Raw genomic sequence first — 24887 nt, 5'->3', positions numbered from 1 at the left:
AAAATAAGTTAACACGGACCACACCAAGTTACACAAAATGACACTTTTCACTGTTACGTTAGCGATGTATCTAACAATATGATAAAATAAAATTTAAGTAAAAATCCAATCAAACATTGTATAAGCAACAACCCCCCCCCCCCCCCCTTAATTTGGGAAAGCAGGTGGCAGCATCACGCGTGTGAATTCTTTCAAGGTAAACATCGACAATCATCCAAGCAAGAAATATTGTTTTCTCCGTATCAACTCAAATATTGTCACCAACATGAGTTACAGTGAAATGGCCGAAATCCTTCCCCCTTTTATTAATTAGCTACCTCTGATTCGAGCACCTAAAAATGAAAAAAATTCCGTATGTGCACTTTACTTTATCCACTTTTCCTTGAATTGTGTAAACCTTATAACTAGCCACCCTCTTATTCCTTTGTAACTCCGGGTCAACAATGGAGCAACAATTCTTTGAAGTTGACTTTGATTTCTTGAATTTTACTTCTTTGAACATCTCTATTTTGTTAAATTTGTTACACATATATGAAGAACTTGGGTTGACATAAGTTCCACTAGCAACATAAGTGAAATTTTCTAGTTGTGTTCTTGACTCTTTATATGAATTGAATTTCAAGTCTTCCATTTGGACAAACATAAATTTCTTAATTTCTTCCACCTATTGTTTTTTTTGTAATGTGGAATTAGTTTTGAGTTATCTTAGGATGTTATTATTCATTTGGTTTTGTAACTTTTGGTCACTTTAATTGTAATAGTGGTACTTACAAGGTGGACCAGAGGTTAAATCGATGATATAGCACAAATTAACAGTGTCTGACAACTAAGTTGGTATATAAGAACTGGCGTGCAGTATGAAATTCTTCTCTTTAAGTTTTCGGAAGAGATTTTTGAACAAAACTTCTCGATAAGTGAGAGGTGTAAAAATCGCGAGGTGTGAAGTGATCTCGTACTAAACGAAAAGACTTTCACTTTCCATAACGCAAAAATGAAAAAAGGACAACTTATTCTTGAAATTGCCGTCAGTCTCGCTAATTTTTTAGTTGCCGCACCCCCTATTTGCTCATTCGTAATTACTCTTCCCTCTGTTCCTATTTATATGTCATCCTTACTAAAAATAGTTGGTCCTTAATATTTGTCATTTCACAAAATCAATGCATAAATGACATTATTCTTTCCATTTTACCCTTGTGAGTTATTAGCCTTGAAAATATACATTTTACCAACATAGAAAAACTAAGTAAATAATTCATGTTCATTGGTCAAATTAATTAATCAAAATAAATTCATTCATGTTCATTAATTGAAAACTTGACTTCAAAAAAACATTATATAAGGGTAAAATAGTAAACTTACTTAGTTTCTTAATGTACGTGAAATCTAAAATGGTGAAATATAAATAGAAACGGAGGGAGTATTACATCATGTCTTTAAAAGATAATCATTGTCACCGAGTTTTAAATCCACGAAAGAAATCCAGGGGTGGAGCTAAGTGGGGTTCGGATGAACCCAATAGCTTTTCTGTAGACTCTACATTTGTATTAGAAAATTAAATAAATATATATGTATATTAACTTGTGAAACCTCTAACAAAACTAATTGACAGCTCAGTGATAAGGAAGGGGCCATGAAAACGCTTTTCCACACTAAAGTTTTTAGTTGTGGGTTCTCGAACCCCATTATCATCAAAAGTTTCTCTTCCTTTTTAAAAGGAAACATGCTCTACAATATTTTTCTTCTTTAGAACCCCAAATTCCTAAATCCTGACTCCGCTTTTAGAAATTCTATAATATCTTAATGTTTCATTTGTAAAATTTGAAACTCCCTAATAATAGTTATTTTTCAATTAATGAAGCTAAAAATGACTGTATTTATGAAACAAGCCTGAAGTTGGTGACCAATGATTAATGCCATTTGAATGGAAATTTAGTTAATATGCCTCATTTTTCTAAAAAAAGAATTATACATTTTCATTATATTGTAATTAATTATAATTTCTCCTTTTATTAGAAACTCTTACGATTGGAATAAAAGAAGAGATCTACAAAGATAATTTTAAATCTCTTATGTGTAAAAATTAAAATTTCTTAATAGCTTTGACATAATTTGGACTTGGAGAAAGTAATTTCATTGTTTTTTATTTATAGTTGAAACTCGAAACCTTGCATGTAAATATCTAATTTCATAAAAACACTTGTTCAAACAACGTCGTATATAACAAACATGTATAACAATAATGCATGTGAAATAGGAAATAGGGAAATTTTGAATTGACATCTAATTTGAGCTATTACATTTTACCTCAACAAAGAATGATATACATTTCTTAAATATTAATGAAAGATATAATACAAAGCAACAATTCTGTTCAATTCCATTTTGTCAAATTTAAAACAGAATTTTCTCCATTTCAGTATATAACTAAAAAGGCAGGAATTCATGTAGACTTATAGGCATAGCTTACCACTTGGACAGCTCAAAGCTGCAACACTCACTCACTCGCGAGTCGCGTCCAACAAAATGATCGACGATGAAGCTTAACTTGCACTACCATTTCTATTCATCACATCATGGTAATACAGAAGCACACACATTGGTTGACCAACAATGCAGAAAAAGCACCAGAATGTCATGTTGCCCACCTGAAAAAAGTTCGCACATCATAAAATATCGTATCTTTGATTGACGTTTTACATAAACAATACCAGTAAAAAGAGAAAAAAATCATCTTAAGCTCATGAGAACAAGGCAGAAAGACATACATTCGAGTTTTTGAACTTGTTTTGCAAGAAATTCGTGAGTATGACCAAGGGAATCTGCTCAGAGAAAAACATCACTACATGTCAATCTTCGTACTGTCAATGAAGATATACACGCACTTGGCTCAAGTGTCACTATTTTATGATTAGAGCTCTTTTCTGATCCCCGAATATATATATATATATATCCATACATATATGTTTGTATATATTTATATATACTACACACACGTGATAAACACCATTACCTGAAACATGATTCCAAGGAATGCCCAAAACTTGAATAGCCGACAAGGAACAGCAATACACAGCTGAAGACAACAACACCACATGTCATCAAAAGCCAGTCATTTTGTTGACTTGTAGTTGTTGTTTGCTTTTATAAGCGTATATACCCGCATACCTGGTGTAAAAATAGAAGGTGGAAGGGAACAAAAACCACATACCTCATGGAAAACAGCAGATATAAAGAAAGAGATCACCATTGCAACTCCCTGCACCAAGAATCCAGTGGGAATTAAGCTAATTTAATAGATCATTAAATAAGATCTAGTATACAGAGATAGTAAGGCCAAAACTTCTGCAAAGTAGAAAGTGGAAAAAACATCCGAAGCAGCAACTGGTGCTTAATACCAGGCATACCACACTGACAAATAAAAATAATGACATGAAATATATGAAGTAAAATATGAACCCAAAAAGCACTTATTTGATTGTATATTACACTGTTCTCTGTTACAAAACATAAATACTAATAGCACTTCAAGCTTTCATCAAAAACAAAAAACTTTCATCCATGTCTAGCGTATAGCAAGATACTAATAGCGCACAAAAGCTTATCTGTCCGAATAACTAATGTGCTCTACTTTGAAGTACATTTTGTTATCTAGCAAGACCGCTAGAGTTGAAGTGTTGAAATCACATCGAAGCTTGTTCCTTCAATATGTAAGTACGTATATCCCTTGCTGTCTTTTTTTTTGGTCAATTTCAACAAGTATGCTAAGGTTAAAAGCAATATTTGTATTTACCTTATATCAGAAAAAAAAGAAAGAGGAGAAATATGTTTGTGTAAATTCCTCTAGCTTGGCTAAGTGAGATAAAACTTTAACCTCAACCCCCTCGGAAAACTCCATTTCTTTGACCATCCTCAATGACCTGAGGATGCTTAAGGATAAATTAACTTATCCTTCCATTTTATTATTAATTGTTTCATTTACTTTGTCTATATACACTATTCTTTTGTCACTACTTTCCTTTCTTCATTATTTTCATCATTGCTTGCACTTCTTTCAAACATGTTCTTGAGCCAAGGGTCTATGGGAAACAACCTCTCTAACCCCTTAAGGGTAGCGGTAAGGTCTGTGTACACCTCATCACCAAACCAGCCACCTGTGGGATTATACTTGGTATGTTGTTGTAATAGTGCACAAAAGATTATAAATTAAGCAGACAGAAGACAACTCATAAACAAATTAGAATCTAGGACGAGAGAACTCCAAAGTACCTTTGGTATGCCATTCCTTAAGCATGGGAAATAAATGTGACGAACCATCCACTTATGTACAGGCTGCAATTGTAACCAACAATTGGGTTACTAATGTCCAAAAAGATCGACAAAGACCAAACCAGACCGAAACAAGTGCATACAAAGATATTAATAGTCTTCTGAAAGTTCTACTTCTACGTAATGAAGACAAACACATATTTTGCATGCATAAGAATCAGTAATGACATGAAGGTAGAATTACATACCATATTCCAGAGTCTCCAATACTGATAACAGCAGCCACAGTGGTGCAACCACAGAAAAGAAATAAATGAGAAACCCTAGCAAGCTCTGAAATTGTTGGGATGCAGAAGCAAAAAGAACAAGACAGTTTGATGTTTTAATGTACCTCATCAATTGTTTTTGCATTCCACCAATCTTTGTAGAACTCACGATCACCAAATCGCAGAATTTCCGCAAGTATATTTAGCCTACAGAGAGATGTATTATGTAAATAGAACTATTCTGTTGCAGTATGTTCCACAAGTATATTCAGCCTACAAAGAGATGTATTATGTAAATAGAACTCATTCTGTTGCAGTGCTAGAACACATAATCCATATATGAAAATAATCCATATAAAATAAAATAAGTTCTAGCATTTCATCCTGAAATCTGAAGCTTTTTATAAGCTAACACAAGAGTCTTGCAGTATACCCATTCAAATTTTGGCTCCAGCATTTAACAGGCGCTACCCATGTGTTGGTCTTTGGATAGATATCGAGGAGGAATATAACCTTACTGAATTAAAACCATTCAGATTCATTAAGCACCCCCAATTTTGCACCTTTTGGTCCTTCAATTTTTCTCCTCCTCAACTCAGTACTCGTGGCAGTTAGATATTCCAGTTTTAAGTATAATGTGATTTGCACTTAATATGGTTAATAATTGACACAGAAAAGTTTAGTTAAACATATATGAAATGAAAAAATGTAAACCATGATGAAAAATACACAGAAAGAATGTTCACTTGTTTTACTATGAAGTATAAATACCTCGCTAAAAAGATTGGAACATCAAAAAACATGGGAAGAAAGGCAATGATCTACAAATAAAATCCTTAAGCATACTAAATTTATAAATCAAATTTAGAGGACATACCAAAGATGAAAGAGGCAGTAGAACATGCAGAGCCAGACATATAAATTTGGAACTGAAAGCTTCAATACCCTCTCGATGGCGTATAAAAGGTCTCCTTTCAATGGATGTTGTGAGCTTCGCACAATCGGGTTAATATACTGCATTAAGATGCAAAGGTTAATATAGTTTACTTTGCCAGGAGTGAAGGCACGTTGAACTGTCAAGCTCAAGAGTAGTTACCTGTTCAATGATAAAGCCCATTAATCCTGTAAAAATTACCAGCTTGATGAGTTGGCGGGCTAGCCAACCCTTCCGAATGGATGCAGAGCGAGGATAGCTAAGCTTCAAATTACAGAATAAACATATCCAAAAACTAATGAGTTGATGAAACAAATAGTAAGAGAGTTGGTAAAAAAGTTCACAAAATTTTCATTTTTAGACTACTGATGATAATTGATTTCCTATTACTATGAAAGGAATGGGACTATAATCCACCGGGAAAAAAACCCGGAGGGGCCTCAATTGTAGAATTCACTATCTGTAGCCCCATTGAATCTGCGCACACCACATACAAGTATTATACGGTATGAAATACAAGTACTTCCAAACATAAGTAGGATCTGAACATGTTCGCAATAATACAAGTACATCTCCATAATAGTATCAGCACGTGACTGAAAAGAATTTGTCCAAGGGCCATAGCAATATTTGATGCTCCAATTTAATCTTTTTACCATAATTTAAATTTTAAATACATCCAATTGCTTCACCATTTAACATGCATATGAATACTTCAGGCCAGGACATGCTCCAGTGTAAAAACTTGAAGAGAAAAAAGGGTCTAAAGCTGTAAAGCATAGTCTCCCTATAGTAGCACAGAGATAATGCTGGAAAAAGTTCCGCATACTTGGCAATAAAATCACATAGAAGGTAGCAGTATCAAAGACCTACAATTTCTTTAAATTTGTGCACATTTGGCTGAACAAAAGATAATGGAATTTTCCAAAAATCGGACGAAATTGCTCGATAGAGTTATTTAAATGAAATCTTGGTGAATCTAGCACAAGATGCTTATCTCTTCTACCATGGAATGAAATCACTGACAACTTTGGAAAGGTCAACTGATCCTACCTGATAGCATAAAGTTGGAGCAACCATGAAGTAAGCCAAACTCTTGAAACTAACATTGTAAGAGTAGTTGATTTCGGAATTTTCACCCTGAAAGCATTTAAAGCTTAATTAGAGACTCCATATTCGCAAAATCATCTCAGATGAGCAAAATACCAGCAAGTACCGAAGTTTAAATATAAAAGTTGGTTTGTCTATAAAATTTTCAGGAGAAGCCTTAATCAAGATCAGATGTGGATCCACGACAAAGAAATAAACTAGTCATACCTCATCCACAGACTTTGCAAGCTGTCTCATATCATAATTTGTATGTGCATAAGAAACCAGTTTCATCCACACGATGCAAGCTAACATCATTAGTGTGACACCCGATAGAAAAGCAGAATCACACCTGTGAAATTGAAAATACCTCAGACTCACTAGTTTTTTCAATGTATATACAACAACAATGTGGGATTTCACTGGGTTGTTGTTGTTGTTTCAATGTATATGAGCAAGAAAATAGAGCTTGCAAACATAATTGAATTCTCTCCTCATAATTGAAATTTCAACAAAGTTTGAACAAGCAGCTATCCGTCCCAGTGTAATCAAAGGCAAAAGCCGTAGAAAAGAACCGTTTATCAGACTTTAGGCAACCACTATCTATAGAGAAGAAAAGAGCAATGAAGAAAAATTAAAAACATATGCATGCAACGCACAAATAATAATTCTACACAAACAATCGTTATATTGGACGCAAGAATAAAAACTGCAATTCATTGAAATATCTAAAGTAAAAACCATGTAAGTTTAAGTTCAAATATGATTTTTAATCTCTAAATTAGCAATGCTTCACTTGTTCCCTTGTCCATATGGACATTGTGGCATGCAACAAATTTCTAATTCAGATCAATGACTAATTTTCTTTACTACTTTTCTAATTTTTTAATCTAGTTCATCCATAAAGTTCCCTTACAATCTAATAATGCAACAGGTTAATGTTTAAAGATGATCTCTTGACCCAAAACTCAACTTAGGAATCAAAATTAGTTCATACGCGCGACTACTAAAACCCAGATAATAGTGCACCTTTGACATCCATATCACCAGTTCTACCATAACAATGCCTCAATTTTACAAAACACACACACACAGATCCCGCCAGTGAAGGCTGATGTATTTATCAAAACAGTGTCTCAATTTTAGCACCTTCTTAGGATGATGTATTTATCAAAGTTTCATGACCAGAGCATGAGAACAAACCTGAGGATGACCAAAACTGGATACAAAATGGAAGCTGTTGTTATAACTATGTGAAAAGTGACGAATACCTGCAGGATCAGTTAAAAAGTTACTTGCTAAACTTAAAGTCAAACAATAAAAGTAACACGAGTTCAGACAAGTCATGAGAGCCAGAATTATTCTGGGGTAAACCTTCTTGAACACTGTGACTAGTCCATGTCTGAGCAGTCACATTTCATTGATATGGAAGAATTAACAAAAGAGGAAGGGAAGAAAGAAGAGGTTACTCTGACTTACATGTTCAGTCATATACTTCTTCTGTGCCATTTTCTCAACAAGAAAAGCAGCAAGAGGGAAAATTGGAAGGCTAAGACTGCAAGCACGTAAAAAACCTCAATGTTTTATTTTGCAAGTCGGCATAAAACCCAGATTAAGAAAGGACTTAAGAACATTACCAGCCCATCAGAAGTGGCCAATCTCTTACTGATGTTGAACTACTCCAGAAGCCTGACCCAATTAACAAGCCATACTGCAATTGTAGTCAAGAGATTGTCATGTGCAACATGAATACTAAGAACCCTCTGAAATAGTCATATCTTATAACCCTCTTGCTGCTAAAACGTTAAAGGAATTAGAGAGAGCAATGAGGCAAGTTGAGCAAGTTCAGACAGGATGAGGCTTCAACTGTCACGGCCTGCCACAGCCCAATGTGCTTTTCCCCATGATAATGTGCCCCGTCTCACCTTGTTCCTCTCCTCCTCCCCAGCAAAATTTTCTAACATTTTTCAATTTTTTTAAAAAATCCCTAAAATTTGTGATTCTAATTGCAATCCACAAGTTCTCATTCCATCAGATTCTTCCGAAATTCATTTTCCCCATCCCCTTTCCACATTTTCATGGTAACTATTTGGATTTTGAAACCATAATCTTCTGGCAACAGCATAGCACTTTGGAAAGAAGGTGAAGCTGCAATTTTATCAAATTTCATATTTCCCCTAGATTTAAGGCTGGAAATACTCCCTAGACTTCCATGAACACAGTATCCTCAAATGTGATATGGATTCCTCGTAAGTGTTTAATCATATGCATATTCATCAACATGCAGGGCCCTCGGGGAACATACCCCATGATTTCTTTCTATTGTCTTTTTAAAAAAATAAAAACGTTACAATTCTAAGCCATTCACTTTTTTCGGCCAGCCACATTGCCACCCCTAAGAGTGATTATTCTATCTCAATAAAGATGACGAATACAATGGGAAGATTTCAACTATCTAGCCAACTGGAACAGAGAACTGATATTAGAGAAAGATACATACCTTCATCAAATTCTCAATAATCAGCCTGCTGTTTACGGCAATAAGCACCACTATACAGAGATTGAGTAGGCCAGCATGACTCTACAACAAGATACACCAACTAAATTAGAAAAAGCGCTCTACAGCCACTTATTTACTGTGAATTCAGACAAATCATGCTAGATATCGCTCATAAGATAAGTCAAAGCAGTAAGAAAAAGAGCATACCTGTTTGAAAATAGCAGCGGAGCTGAGAGGACTTTCTTTGTTTCGCCGGTGAGCCGGCGCCGACGCTCTATAAACATACTTCAACAGCGTCGTTTCATTTTCTTTTCTCTGCTCCTCCTGAATTCCATCTCCATCACTGATCTTCTCAACTGTCGTACTCACAACCTCACTCACCCTATCCAATCCATCCCTGACGTCACTCGTTACGTCATCTGTACTACTAGAAGCTTCCGCAGAGCTCGAATCCAGCTTCGTCACAGCATCCACAGATTCATCACCACCACTGCCGCCATGCCGTCTTCGGAGGTTGTTGTTGTTTTCGTCGCTCGACAATGTAATACTCTCCGGCGACGGTTCATTGATCTTCATCTAGCTTAATCGGTTCACTTCTAGAAATCACTAGAAAGTATTGAAACTTTCCACAAATTGAAATGAAAAAAAAAAAAGTAAAAAGAAGAAAAGTACCGAATTCCGTTCTATATAGGCAACTGTTCAAATATACTATTGAGGAATATTCGTATGTAGCCTCCCGCCGCCATGAAAGTTGAGATTTGAAGATAAACGTGACGAAGGATTTGTTTGTTGAATTCACACTAAAAAGACGAGCATCTCGCGTAAGATATTCTCTTAACCGGTATGGTCAAATTGTTGCTACAGATTCCCTCCACTCAGAGCCGACCGAAAATATAAGTACGTTGATTGTTATATATAAAATTAAATTTTTCTAAATATTTTATAATTTAGGCTATTAAATATATTTATTTTTATTGAGATTTAAGTAATGAGATTTCGTTAGATATTGTTATTGCGGAGATTTAAGTACTTATTTAATCTGAATAAATATCAATCATTAAAATCTTAAATATAATTTTAATGTAATTAGCATATATTTTTATGTAGATAATTTTCACCACTAATCTAATTATTTTTGATAACTCAATCATCAATGTCATTGTCAATCGCCATTATTGTCACCACCTATTGGCCGTCGCTACAAATCAGATTTGTTATCATAACCATCACCATTGTCAACTCAGTAATTACAACACATACCATGTTTATTATTATAATTATATTTAGTATCATCAAAATCGATGACATCGTCGTCACCTCACCACCACTATTAGACATATTGTTATTGTGGTCAATTCATACTACCAATCATCTTTATTGTCATAACTAGTAGTGCTGCCAAATATCACCAACAGATAGTCAACTATTACATATTCTCCGATCATCACCGCCATCGTCTTCACCTCTACAATTACTATTAGTCCTTACAACCATTGCGGACAATTCCTACCACCAATCACTTTCACCATCACAACTAGTATTGCCGTCAACTTTCATCGACACATCGTCAAGCACCATACATTCATCACAATTAGTACCATCGTCAACTTTCGCCAATACATAGTCAATTACCACACATTCTTCAACACTACCATCAACACCATAAACTACTAACATCAATCAATTTTACCATCACAAGCAATATCAACCGTCATTATCATGACATTCCCTACAACAACTATATTTCCCATCAAAACTATCACCACCATTATTACTTACCACTTTGATTTTCAAGCAATATACCTTTCTTCTGCAATAATTCCATTATGGGATTCCATGCTTCAAAACGTCTTTTTTGATGTGTCTCTAATAGTCTATGTGCCCTCAAAAAGAACGTGCTACACCTGATTTCTTTTTCAATAGATAAGATTTAGGATGAAACATCAATCATTACCACCACCAACCTTACAACGAATCTCCACCATCATTGACAAACATAATTATTTATCCTATTAAATTTATATATTTTTCATATTTAATTATTTTTTATTTAAATTATATATTTACTATTAGTTATAAATAATTAAATACATTATGCACAATCAAGAGTTGAAATAAATAATCTTAAGTATTTTGTGTTAAGATCTAGAAGTAAATTATAATCATTCAAACACGACTGGACAATATCAAAAATTGAATTATCGAACTGAATCACATCGAATTTTTTGATAATTTGGTATTCGGTAATTCAATATTCGATTTGATATTCGGGAGTTTTGGATTAGGTATGAAATATGAGTATCATTTGGTATTCGATATTTTCCCAATACCGAATTATATAATTAATGAAGATCATATATCAACTGGCTCATTACTTATTAGTACAAGTCCAAAGAGAAAGTTAAAAACTAAACATAAACAACCCAAGTACATATGTCTTTTAGTTGTGTCGACTTGCTTTTCGTGATGTCTTACTTATTAATCTTTTATTATATTGTGCATCCACGTAGAAAAATTAATTGGAGCAACAATATTAGTTTTGTAATACAATCAGCTACAACTTCAATACGGTATTATTGAATACTATACCGAATCGAAGTTCTATTTATAGATTACGTACCGAATTACCAAACTGAAATTAAAATAATCATTATTTGATATCTATTTTTAACTATCAATTATCGAATTACCAAATTCAAAATTTAAAAATCCTGAATCGAACACCAAACATCCACCCCTATATTTAAATGTGAATTCAAATTTAAATATTTTAATTTTTAATATAAATGAAATCTCAAATGATAATCATCCTTTACCTCCAATTCTAAAGTTATGAAATTTGAATTACAAAGGAGTAAAAGAAACACAATGGAAACTTTTATGAAGGGATCAAAAGAAAACTTGAACAAAAAAAGTTGATTTAAAGAAAAAACTTGAATATTTCATGAAATATTGTTTGCAGAGGATGATTGTTTATATTAAAGTTAAATTAAATAAAGATAAATTATTTAATAATATATACATTTATGGTTAATTTTTGATTTATTTGATTAACAATAAAGTATATGTGTAATAACAATAACATATTCAGTGTAATTTTATAAAGTAAAATTTAAAGAGGATAAAACATATGCAGCTTTTATCCCTTCTCAAAGATTTTTAAAAAAAAGTTGTCTATGATAGTATATTAATTTTTTAACTTTATACTAACGATTTATTCAATAATATAATCTATAATCAAAGGAGATAACATATTAAAAAAAAATGCTTAGGTCAGAAGGTTTAAATATTACTATTTGGATGATTTACATTTTTCCTTTTAGCTTTTATCTGAATTTTTTCTAAAAATTGAAAAATGGCCATATTCATGGATTTTTATTATTTTATTTTTCTGTTTTATTAAAAAAAATTACAAAATAAATATAGGCATAAGGCTACCTAATCACATGATCCTTGCCTACCAAAGTGTTTTACTCTAGACATGGATATAAAGAAGACAACTCAATGACTTTAATATATACTTGAATTTTCACTCTTTATATTTATAAAAACTTTTTTGGAAAAAGAAACGAAATTTTGATTTGAACCAATAATTGTCATGTTCATATCACATGCTAATGATGCATACAAATTTGAAGGAACAATTCAATTAATAATATTTGTTTCCACTAGTTTTGTTAATTATAGGTGATGAGTATACCTTTAAATAATGGACATTTCAAAAATGAATTTAATGCCCCAATCTTGTCTTAAAATTTATTTTCTCCGTTATGTTATAAAAACATCCTATAAATTTAGGCGGAACTCATCGGTGACCCCCTAAAGTTGGTACCAACTTTCATTTAGACACCTTAACTAAGCTTTGTTCATTTTAGACCTCTCAAGTAAGGTCCCGATGTGTCGTTTTGACACTTTTTTACAATCACCCAAATATCTAAAGTGTGTGTAATGCACTCACCGATGACATGTCAAAATGGCGAATTAAACGAAGACACGTGGCGGAAAAACTCTTTTTTTTTTGAAAAAGCTTACTTTTTTTTCTTTTATTGACACTTGGCACTATGTAACTAAATTTTTATTTATTATTGAAAATAATAATTTCTTAATTGAAAAAAAAAAAAGCAACACAACCCCTAGGTCATCATCTTCTTCATTTCTCTGTACCTCTTTTTTTTTTTTTTTGCTTCTTTGCTATTTTATTTATTTTTATTGTTTACAAATGCAAAAGAAAAGATTCATGAATCAACTTCTTCTTTTCCTACCATACTGGACTGCTTGCCATCATCGGACCACCCTGCCATCACCATTTCTTTTAATATAATTTATTATTAAAATAAAAATATTTTTCGTTCATAATTTTTATTTAGCACTTGAATCTATAATTTTTTTTATATATAATTTATTATTAGAAAAAAAAGTGAGCTCGTATTAACAATGAGGTTGGGGACAATGATGAGGGGTAGAACGAAATTCTATTTAATATAATTCACTTTATATTTGGTATCATCAAATCTATTTCATTATGGATGAAAAATGGTACCTAGAAAATGGAGAAGAAGAAGAACAAGAAAAAAAATTAAAAATAAAATATATATTTTTAAAAAATATTCTTCACGCTCTCAAAATGGGTGCAGAACACGTAATGTGCCAAGTCAGCACAAAGCGTCAAAACGACACATCGAGACCTTACTTGAGGTGTCTAAAATGAACAAAGCTTGGTTGAGGTGTCTAAGTGAAAGTTGGTGTTAACTCTACGGGGCCACCGATGGGTTCCGCCATAAATTTATGTAGTACATTACTTATATATACAATAAACTTTAGGTGTGTTAGAGTTTATCTATGGCATTAAACACGTCACCGTAATAAATAGAAGGAAAAAAAAGAAAGAACTTTGACGCGAGCATTCAAGATGAGATGTCGTGGTGTATATTATTTGCGGATGACATAGTACTAATTGATGATGAGACGCGTAATAGAGTTAATGTTAATGTAGAGGTGTGGAGACAAACTTCGGAGATTAAAGGGTTCAGATTGAGCGCGACCAAGACATAATATGTGGAGTGCAAAATCAATAATGCGATGTATGAGGTAGGCATGGAAGTGAGGCTGGACACACAAAATATCCCTAACAAAGGCAGATTCAAGTATTTTGGCTATAATCCAGGAGAGTGGGGACATCGACGATGATATCACACATCATATTGGTGCGGTGTGGATGAAGTGGAGGCTTGCCTCTAGAGTCCTGTGCAATAAAAAGGTACCGTCAAAACTCAAAGGTAAGTTTTATAAAGTGGTAGTTAGATCGACATTATTGTATGATACAGGGTATTGCTGTGAAAATGAGGATGCTAAGGTGAATGTATGGTCATATTAGAAGTGATAAGATTAGAAATGAGGATATCCTAGATAAGGTGGGAGTGGTTTATGTAGTGGACAAGATGAGGGAAGCGAGACTGAGATGGTCTGGACATGTGAAAAAAAGATGCGTAGACGCACCAGTAAGGAGGTGCGCGAGGTTGGCTATAGAGGATACGAGGAGAGACAGAGGTAGACCAAAGAAGCATTGGAGAGAAGTGATAAGACAAGATATGACGAACTTTAGGTTACCGATGACATGACCTTAGATAAGAGGGTGTAAAGGACACGTATTAGAAAAAAGATTAGTAGGTAGTGCAGTGTTGTCTTGCTTAGAATAACTTATTTTTGCCATGATACTAGGAGTCCGTTTGGATGGGCTTATAAGTTGGTCAAACCAACTTATAAGCCCTTTTTAGCTTATTGTGGTGTTTGCCTAATGCTAACTTTAAGCCATAAAGTTCTTAAAGTCAGTCAAAAATAAAAAGTTAGGATTTCTAATTTTTTTTCTAAGTGCTTAAAGCCATTTTCTTTGACCATAAAAATTGCTTTTATATCCTTTATATTTTAACTAAATTCTCAAACTACCATTTTTATTCTTTTAACCCTAAAATTCACGCCACTTTTCTCATTTCTTCAGCATAAGCACTTTTATCCAAACACTCAACTGCTTATTTATTAAAATAACTTTCAGCACTTCAAAGTTCTAAAAATACTTCATACATAAAAATTATTTTTTTTAAGCCCATCCAAACGGGCTCTAGTTATATTATTATAGTTCTTATTTTTGATTATATCATTGTTTATTTTTGTTTTCAATGATCTACTCTCGTATATTGTTTAATGTGCTTCGCCTAATACATGATTTTGCTGTTATTTTCGACTTCTTTCTAATAGCCTTTGCACTGTTACCTTGTTACTCACCATATTCTCTATATTATTTCTGGGTAGAAAGGATGGTGTGTTAAAAACAAAAATTCAAAAAAAGAGTGTGAATTATTGTCAAGACGAAATAACTCCAGCAAATCAAATCCATCCACGTGTCATTTCAATTGTACACATCAGCAAAAAACTTCCCTCCTCCCTATCCATATACCTTATTCTCTCTGTTTTCTCCTCTTGTCCATCCAAAAAAACCAGCAAAATTCACACAATACACTTCAAATTAATCTTCAATTCTTGCAAATTTCTTCAAGATTTCTCAATTTTCAAACACCCAATTGACCAAAATAATGAAAAAAGATCTCAGATTTTGAACATTTTTGAAGGAAAAAACAACAACAAAGGAGCTAGAGAAAGGGCATATACTTGAAAATGGAGTGTGTTGGAGCTCAAAACTTTGGAGCAATGGCGGTTTTTACGCGTCCGAGATTGAAACCATTAGGAGGGAGGAGAGTTATGCCAAGAAAAAAGCAATCTTTTTGGCCTATGAGTATGAAAGTGAAGTGTAATATTAGTAGTGGAAGTGAGAGTTGTGTAGTTGATAAAGAAGATTTTGCTGATGAAGAAGATTATATAAAAGCTGGTGGTTCACAGCTTGTTTTTGTTCAAATGCAGCAGAAAAAAGATATGGATCAGCAATCTAAGCTTTCTGATAAGGTGATTGACTTTCTTGGTCCCTCATATGTAAATAAATTTAAGTTATATAGTAGTCGTTTCACTCAGCTTATCGAGACATGAACTTAGATGGAGTGACATTCTTATCCTTTTAGTAGTATTATTTAGTTATTTTGTAGTTTTTTATTCTTCGTGTATTGCTATATGTTGCTGCATTTGTTTCGTATCTTGCTACTTTATTGTCCTGTCGGATTCTTCCCTTTTGAGCCGAGGGTTTGATAAGCCACGTATCTTCTGTACTTATTTAAAGAGGAAGAAGCGAAGAAATATAGGAGAAGATAGTGATCTGTATCTTCTCAAATTCCTGGAAGTTTATGGTTATTAGGAGTTATTTGACAGTTCCTTATGGTTACCGGAAGTTATGTGTCTTTATACTAAATGGTTATGAAGTAGTTATAGTTAGCTATTGTATAAATAATAGATCCAGTAATGTATAGGTATTTTGTAATATATCTTTTATATGCAGAAAGATTATTCTGGAGATACGAGATTCTATCTCTTTTATCCAATATGAAACTTTGGTTTCTATCAGGGTCTTTCGGAAATAGTCTCTCTACCTCACAAAGGTAGGGGTAAGGTCTGCATACATCCTCCCTCCTCACACCCCAATTTTGAGATTATATTGGGTATGTTGTTGTTGTTGTTATGCTGCAGCAACCTATATTGCTTTGTTCATCATACTATCTCAGCTTGCAGTTGCGACAAATATCAGCTGGACAAACTGTACTGGATTTAGTGGTTATTGGCTGTGGTCCTGCTGGTCTTGCTCTTGCTGCGGAGTCAGCTAAATTGGGGTTGAACGTGGGGCTCGTTGGGCCTGATCTTCCTTTCACAAACAACTATGGTGTATGGGAGGACGAGTTCAAAGGTTGTAATCTTTATTTTATTTTCATGAAGAGTCTTTTTGTGTCTACATATACTTTCACAAAAGAGGATATCTTATTTTCCGGACCTTAATCAGACTTTTTCATGTAGGCTTATTACTAAGAGATTTCTTGAAGCAATTAGATAAGAGCACATTGAACTTACATTCTCCCTTTTTAGCAATTTGTCTACTTGAGATTCCTAGTGATTGTTAATTTCTCAGACATAATATGATCCTTTATCTTAATCTAATTTAAAATGATTAGACCCTCGCGTTTATCTTTCATTAATAGTTAAGTATTAAGAAGGGTCATAGAAAACAAAGTGTGATGGTAATCACAAGAAAATATGTATGCAAGGGAATTTGAATATGTGGTATATTTTAGTAGTTCAAAGAGTCGAAAACTTCATCATAATTCTCTTCAAGAACCAAATGAGTAAATGGATCAAGAATGCAAAATAATCTGAACAAAAGTGGTAATAAAGAATAACCGGAAATTACAGAAGTATCTCAAAAACAAGTCACGGGGTATCAATGGTCCAACAACAGGAAGACTTGGTGATATCGGGAAATAATTAACCTTGGTTGAGTGACAATTGAATAGAATTAAGATGATGATACTTGAAGAATCACTTTATTTTAATTACATGCATGAACACGGGACCTGTCATTATTGGTTTTGAGGTTTTTGATACTCGAATTAGTCTTTCAAATGATGTTTATACTTTCATTTTTTCAGATCTTGGGCTTCAAGCCTGCATTGAACATGTTTGGCGGGATACCATTGTATATCTTGATGATGCTGATCCTATTCTTATTGGTCGTGCTTATGGAAGAGTTAGTCGCCATTTACTGCACGAGGAGTTGCTGAAAAGGTTAAATTCACTGAACTTGTTCCTTATGTCTTACGAGTCGTTAATTTATTCTTTACAAAATGTTTCATCATTTTATTTTCCTTAAAGGTGTAATTCACATTAATCTTCCTAGGTGTGTGGAGGCAGGTGTGTTATATCTAAACTCGAAAGTGGATAGGATAGTTGATGCCACAAGTGGCCACAGTCTTGTAGAGTGCGAGGGCGATGTTGTGATTCCCTGCAGGTATAGTTTTGTCACTTTGCAGACTTCAAATTTTAACTGATTCCTCATTCTGAAACTTCTAATTTACAATAACAGGTTTGTAACTGTTGCATCGGGAGCAGCCTCGGGGAAGTTCTTGCAGTATGAGTTGGGAGGTCCCAGAGTTTCTGTTCAAACAGCTTATGGAGTGGAAGTTGAGGTAGAGAAAGATCATCGAACATCGAGTTATTCTGAAGTTTTTGCATGTCATGCACTCGAATACTTTAACGTCACAAGTTTATGATAGCAAATTGTTGCATTTTTCCTTTTCTTGGTCTATCCTTACTAGTTTTCCGGTTTAACAGATTGCTGCTCGTCTAGGATATATGCATTCAGTTTGGCATTCTGTTTCTATTGTTAACTTAGAATCGGACTTCCTATTCATCGGATAGCTACTGCTATATTATGACATCTAAACTTGGTTGGTTTTGTAATTGTATCATTGTTTCTTGTTTTTTGAATTTTAGGTCGATAACAATCCATATGACCCGAGCCTGATGGTTTTCATGGATTATAGAGACTATGTCAGACACGACGCTCAATCTTTAGAAGCTAAATATCCAACATTTCTCTATGCCATGCCCATGTCTCCAACACGAGTCTTTTTCGAGGTTAGTTTTTGGTAATATGCTCCAAACTTTACTACTTTGGCTATGTGTGACTAATAAAAGGACGTATCTGTAGGAAACTTGTTTGGCTTCAAAAGATGCAATGCCGTTTGATCTGTTAAAGAAAAAACTGATGTTACGATTGAACACCCTCGGTGTAAGAATTAAAGAAATTTACGAGGAGGTAATCCATCCAATCCACCTTTCATTATGTGCAATTTTTGTTTTTAGTCTAGAGAACGACAACCATGACATTAGTGAAATTATACGCAGGAATGGTCTTACATACCGGTTGGTGGATCTTTGCCAAATACTGAGCAAAAAACACTTGCATTTGGTGCTGCTGCTAGCATGGTTCATCCAGCCACAGGTAATAAGAGAAGAAAATACATTACTCTTAATATAAACAAACGGCAGTCCGATTCACTAAGCTCTCACTATGAGCTGAGTTCGGGGATCTAGAACATAAGGGTCTATTGTACGCAGCCTTACTCTGCATTTTTGCAAAAGGCTATTTCCACAGCCCGAACCTGTGACCTTAATATGTTGTTCTTAAAATGCAATGCTTTCTGAAACTTCCTCTACTGCATAAACAGGTTATTCAGTTGTTAGATCACTGTCTGAAGCTCCAAAATGCGCCTCTGTACTTGCAAATATTTTACGACAAAATCATACCAAGAACATGCTTACGAGTTCAAGAACCCCGAGTATTTCAACTCAAGGTACATGAAATACATTTCCGCCGTTCTTGATTGCATTGCTATCATTTCAACCTATGTTGCTTGGACTCTTCAAAAATGCCGTTGAGCGCGTGTTGGATCCTCCAAAAGTAGTGCTTTTTTAGTGAATCTGACACAGTCGACGACATTTCTGGAGAGTCCAACCAACATAGATTCTGACCCTTCTGAACTAAGCAAGTGTTCATCTTTTATTCAGCTTGGAACACTCTTTGGCCACAAGAACGAAAACGACAAAGATCATTTTTCTTATTTGGACTGGCTCTGATATTGCAGCTGGATATTGAGGGGATAAGGTCATTTTTTCGTGCATTCTTCCGTGTGCCAAAATGGTATGGCTTGATCTTGCTCCTTCACCCCATTATCTTTGATGATATGACATCATTTTTGAATGAGTTTAAATTCTATACACTAATAGCTTTTACACAAATCAAACCACCGAAAAGATAAATACATGTGACCGTTCAAGTTATATCTCTTCCCCGCCCCATTCAGAAATATAACTGAATAATCCTCTGATTAAAGGGTCGAGAAACTCAACGCCATTATTCTTGAACAACTCAGAGCCGTGCCTTCTTTTCACACTATTACAGATACGAAAATAATGGTCAAAATCGAATTCATAACTCAACTGCCTCGATATATCGGAAATAGGATTGACTACCGAGTCCTAAGGAATGGAGTTACATCTCTTTTCCATTCTAATATAAGTTGGATCAGTAACATAGAAAATAAGGAAGACAACTTCCTAGTGACAGTTAAAAATGCACTACTAGCATAAGAACTCTTTAAACTGTCAGCATATATGAGTTAATCCTTTTCAAATACAGAAGATACTTTTTGTTTGAATAGTGAGAATGTTGTAATTTCTGTGCTAATGAGAAATCAGATCACTTGAAAGATTATCAGTGTATTTAAGTTAAAATCTTTTTCAAATACAAAAGACGGTTCCAGTTAGAATAATGAGAATGTTGTAATTTCAGTACTAATGAGAAACCACTTGAAAGATAACTACATGTAATCGTTCATAATAAGTTAGGATTAGCAACATCGAAAGTGAGGCAGGCAACATCCTACATGTTAGAAAATGTTGGGTTTAATTAATAGGTTGAATGGAAAATGGAGGGAAAAGAAGTGGAGGGAAAAATGAGTTGTTCCCTCTTGCTTTATGAAATAAGCATTTGTCCCACATAGGCGGTGGAAAGAAAAAGTCTCCTACTTAAAAGTAGAAGCACCCCTTCATGTTGCTAAAGGGTCAAGAAGAGGGCTCCCCTTACGCCGTCGTCGTCGCTCGATTCGGATTGATAATCTTTTTGGACCTTTCTTTTTCTTTCTTTCCCGGATTAATTTAAAACATTTCCCAACCGATTTTTCCAACGGAATTTTCTGAAAGATTGCAACCTTTTCTGAAAAGTTGCAAACCTTTTCCCAACAGGTAGAATTTTTCAGAAAGATTGCAACCTTCTTTGAAAAGCTGCAAACAGGCTATATATTACTGTTGATCCTCAGAATTGTTCCATATGAAAATTTCTGAAAAACAATCTTCTTCTTCTTCTTCTTCTCTGCACTTCCTAAAATTCGTGTGTTATAGCCTTCGAGTGGTTCGCAGTCACCATAATTTGCTATACCGCTATTCTAGTGAGTAAATCATTCTATCCTGGGAGAAAAGATTTCAAAACCTCGGGTACGTTGAGGGAAATAATTTCCTTAAGATTGTTAGTAAACTGTATAGTAAAATATTAAAAACAGTAATAATAGTTTCTGAAAATAAAAGACAGAAACTGAAAATAAGAAACATTGTACATTCAATGGGCTCGATTTTTTTGTTCTTACATAATTTTTCTGACACTGTTCTTATTTTCAGTTTCTATCTTTTATTTGAAGAAACTATTATTACTGTTTTAATATTTTACTATACAGTTTACTAACAGAAAATACTGATAGTGTAAAAATTCTTTAAACTGTCAGTGTATATAAGTTACATCTTTCGGTAACGAGAAGCGTTATTATTTCAGGATGTGGCACGGATTTCTTGGTTCAAGTCTTTCTTCAGCAGACCTCATGTTGTTTGCCTTCTACATGTTTATTATTGCACCAAATGACATGAGAAAAGGCCTAATCAGACATCTTTTATCTGATCCTACTGGTGCAACAATGATAACAACTTATCTTACATTTTAGAACAAATTCCTCCTGCAATAGTTGTTGAATCAGAGGCCTCATTACTTCAGATGCATAAGAGAAATCGCGGTCTCTCGAGGCCTTGTATATAACGTTTTCACTAGGTTAAAATGCTTAAATAAGTTGCACAGCTGCAATTTTTGTATCTGCTTCTTTTTGTCCAAGATGTATTGATCTATTAAACTCTATTTAGTAGTATCAATAAATGAGTGATGAGTTTTCTGATTGTGGATAAGTTATATGGTGGTTAAGTGATAAAAGTTTACAGATACAATGGTAAAAAACACATCTGAACTATCACTTTTCTCTAGTTTCACATCTCAATCAGTTGATCCCTTTTCTACCTGTACTATCACCGTCTGTGTATTAAAACACACACTCACCTAGTTGAGTAGATGGTGATAGTTTAGTTAGGAAAAGAGAATATTTGATAGTTGGCCTAGTCAGCTTCGAGGTGTGTTTTAATACATAGACGGTGATACTTCTAGCAGAAAAAGGAACAATTGATAGTTAGGGTGTGAAACTCACGAAACAGTGATACTTCAGGTGTATTTCTTACCATTAACTCAAGTTTATATGCAACACATAGACACATGACTTGAATTATTTGAATTTGGTATAAAAATCGAGTGCAAAATATCAACTCGACAGACGACTCGACTAGACTACTTATATCCCCTCTATCACTCACTTCTCTAACTCTAGAAGGAGAGTGCCATATTGCGGGAGAGTTGTATCTTGATAGGTTTTTATTAATGAATTTAAGTTCTATGCATTAATAGCGAAAAATATTTATACAATCAAGTCACTTAAAAGGTAATTGCAAGTAATTTTAATTAGTAATATTGAGGGATTGAACCAATAAATAAGCGGGTTGACAAGATTGACCAAATCATATTTTCATGAGCTAATTGTCATTCTAATTTTTGCACACCCCTTGAAATAAGATATTTAATAAATCAAGAAAGTAATTTGTCTAAACTTTACTTTATATAACATCTTACTTTATAAACACTCCAATAGTTATGGAAAAGAATTCTAGAACTTCATTATATTGACACACCAATAATATGTATTCATAAAGGTACCAATCACAAAACATTGTGCTGTTGCTAGATCTTATTCTTGATCACTAAACATTGTGCTGTTGCTAGATCTTATTCTTGGGAATGCAACTGAGCTCAAAAATAAGGTTATATAAAGGATAAAAATATATTTGAGAATATATATATATATATATATATATATATATATATATGCGTGTCAATTTATATGACACCTTTCCTTTTTTTGAGATTCGATTTATGTAAATTTTGACTAATAATTTTAATTTCAACTTATAGTATTTTTATATAGTTTTTAAATATTTAAATTTAAAATATTAAGTTGATCTAATCTGATAAGTTTTAAGAATTAGTCAAAGTTAATTTTGAAAAGCAAAAAGTGCCACATAATTGAGAAGGAGGGAATAGTAATTAATACTATATTCTAATGAATGTTGTATTGTAAAACTATATGAGGTCATAATAAATAATACCTGTTGGGAGCGTTATCTTCGAATGAGTTCTGCAGTATGCGATATGAATTTAGTCGGAATTTCAATGCGGACTTCGGACATCGGGTAAAAAAAAATGGGTCATCATAATAACAATGCTCTCTAGTAGATTAATATGCTCAGTTTTAATGGTTCTTGTAAAAATAGTTTTGTTTAATGCAAAGCTATATAGCATATGTGCTTTGTGATTAATTAATTAGTGAAATTAAATATTAATTGGATAATAAAGCTCTTGGAACATAATATTGCTGAATGTCTGTCGAACTTTTATTGGTGAACTGTCTTCCATGGAGGAGAAAGAACATTCTTTTTAGCAGACGTTTGGACATGAATTTAGTGATATTTGAAAAAATATATATATTTAAAAGTTGAAATCTATTGAAGTTTTGCAAGAGAATTTTGTTCACTTGAAAAGTCATTAAGAATTAATTTTTCACGAAAATTGACATAATATATAATCAAGCAAAAAATAATAATTATGTAACGAATTCTTAGTTGATAGTGAATACTGAAAAAAAAAATAGAAATTGTTAGTGACAATGGTATAAAAAAGCCATTTTTAACGGCAAAAACAGTTCTGAACCAATAAATAAATGAAAAATATATGTTTAAGCCATACCGATCATGACCATCTTAAATTTGTATTTGGAAAAGCATATCAAGGCTATGAGGCGTCATGAAAAAAGCCAGAATATTGGCTGACAGTGGAAATTGGATGGCATCGCCACATGGCACGCGGTGATTGGCTTAGTTCTCAACATAGTAACCTATAAATAGTCTACTTCATTTACTTGTAACAACAACAACAACAACAACCCAGTGAAATCCCACATCGTGGGGTCTGGGGAGGGTAGAGTGTATGCAGACCTGACTCCTACCAATGTAGGACGGCTGTTTCCGAAAGACCCTCGGCTCAATACACGGACTAACTTGTAAGGCACTCTGAATTCAAGAAATACACAACAATACACGGACTAACTTGCAACCACATCAAGTGATTCCAAAGTAGTTAATTAGTGCTGTTAAAAGGAAGGATTAAAAAAATAAAACTTTTAATTAGCATTAGTGAAAGTGATTAGTAAACAATACTGAAAATGCTTCCCTGATTCTAGATTAGTATGATTGGATTAAAAATAAACAAAAAGATTTAAAGAATAATTAGACAGATACACACGTCAGATAACTGAAATCAATGCATAAATTCTCTTATTTATAACCATTTAATAATCCCTCCATTCCAATAATAAATAAGAATGATATTTTTATTAATTTATTATTATTATTATTTTAATAAATTTTATTTATGTGTCTTATTCATCAATATCAAAATTCACAATGGAGGATATTTTTTTGGAATTTTTACGATATTTAATAATTCAACAAGAATTCAGTTTAAGGACAAAATGGAAAAGTTCTTATTAATCCTATATTGATTTAAATCAACAAATAATTTGAGATAAATATTTTTATTAATATGGACAAGTAATATACTAATATGAAACGAGAAAGTTCAGGTTGTTAGTATTCAATTAAGAATTTAATTTAGATATACATAAGAAATTTTTATAAATCATCAAATCACCTTATTATTATTATTATTATTATTATTATTATTATTATTATTATTATTATTATTATTATTATTATTATTATTATTATATTCCACATTTCAAGAGAATTTGCCTATAAATATCTTTTTTATGGTATTATGATGATATTTTTTTTATAGTGACGGAATTTATAACTTAAACTATTTAATTAATTGAAAACTAAAAAAGAGAGGAAAAAGAATATGAAA

General features: G+C 33.2%; 2 protein-coding genes across 4 annotated transcripts; one reads left to right on the top strand and one right to left on the bottom strand.

Annotated features, from left to right (window-relative positions):
* Positions 1-2242: 2242 nt before the first annotated feature.
* On the bottom strand, positions 2243-9950 carry LOC129870953 (diacylglycerol O-acyltransferase 1A-like). Of its 3 annotated transcripts, none has more exons than XM_055945820.1 (17): positions 9728-9950; positions 9263-9651; positions 9056-9136; positions 8193-8266; positions 8035-8110; positions 7759-7826; positions 6784-6907; positions 6520-6606; positions 5629-5730; positions 5410-5546; positions 4658-4739; positions 4515-4535; positions 4267-4329; positions 3209-3256; positions 3011-3073; positions 2766-2819; positions 2243-2645 (listed from the first exon to the last, which is right to left on the bottom strand). In XM_055945820.1, exons 2-17 carry the CDS (start codon positions 9629-9631, stop codon positions 2541-2543), a joined length of 1554 nt encoding a protein of 517 aa, XP_055801795.1. In that variant the 5' UTR covers positions 9632-9651; positions 9728-9950; the 3' UTR covers positions 2243-2540. The 3 variants fall into 3 exon arrangements, with proteins under 3 accessions (XP_055801795.1, XP_055801796.1, XP_055801797.1); XM_055945821.1 differs by having other exon boundaries at positions 9263-9648; XM_055945822.1 differs by having other exon boundaries at positions 9263-9631.
* Positions 9951-15395: 5445 nt separating this feature from the next.
* Positions 15396-21759, top strand: LOC129870770 (lycopene epsilon cyclase, chloroplastic). The gene is made up of 11 exons (XM_055945632.1): positions 15396-16009; positions 16724-16895; positions 17632-17767; positions 17880-17990; positions 18066-18168; positions 18476-18619; positions 18693-18800; positions 18890-18986; positions 19213-19338; positions 19553-19685; positions 21369-21759. Exons 1-11 carry the CDS (start codon positions 15725-15727, stop codon positions 21532-21534), a joined length of 1581 nt encoding a protein of 526 aa, XP_055801607.1. The 5' UTR covers positions 15396-15724; the 3' UTR covers positions 21535-21759.
* The last annotated feature ends 3128 nt before the right edge of the window (positions 21760-24887 follow it).

The sequence above is a fragment of the Solanum dulcamara genome, chromosome 10, assembly GCF_947179165.1.
Source record: "Solanum dulcamara chromosome 10, daSolDulc1.2, whole genome shotgun sequence".
NCBI classification, from domain to species: Eukaryota; Viridiplantae; Streptophyta; class Magnoliopsida; order Solanales; family Solanaceae; genus Solanum; species Solanum dulcamara.
Note: the sequence above shows the minus strand (reverse complement) of the source record. Positions and strands in the feature narration are given on the sequence as shown.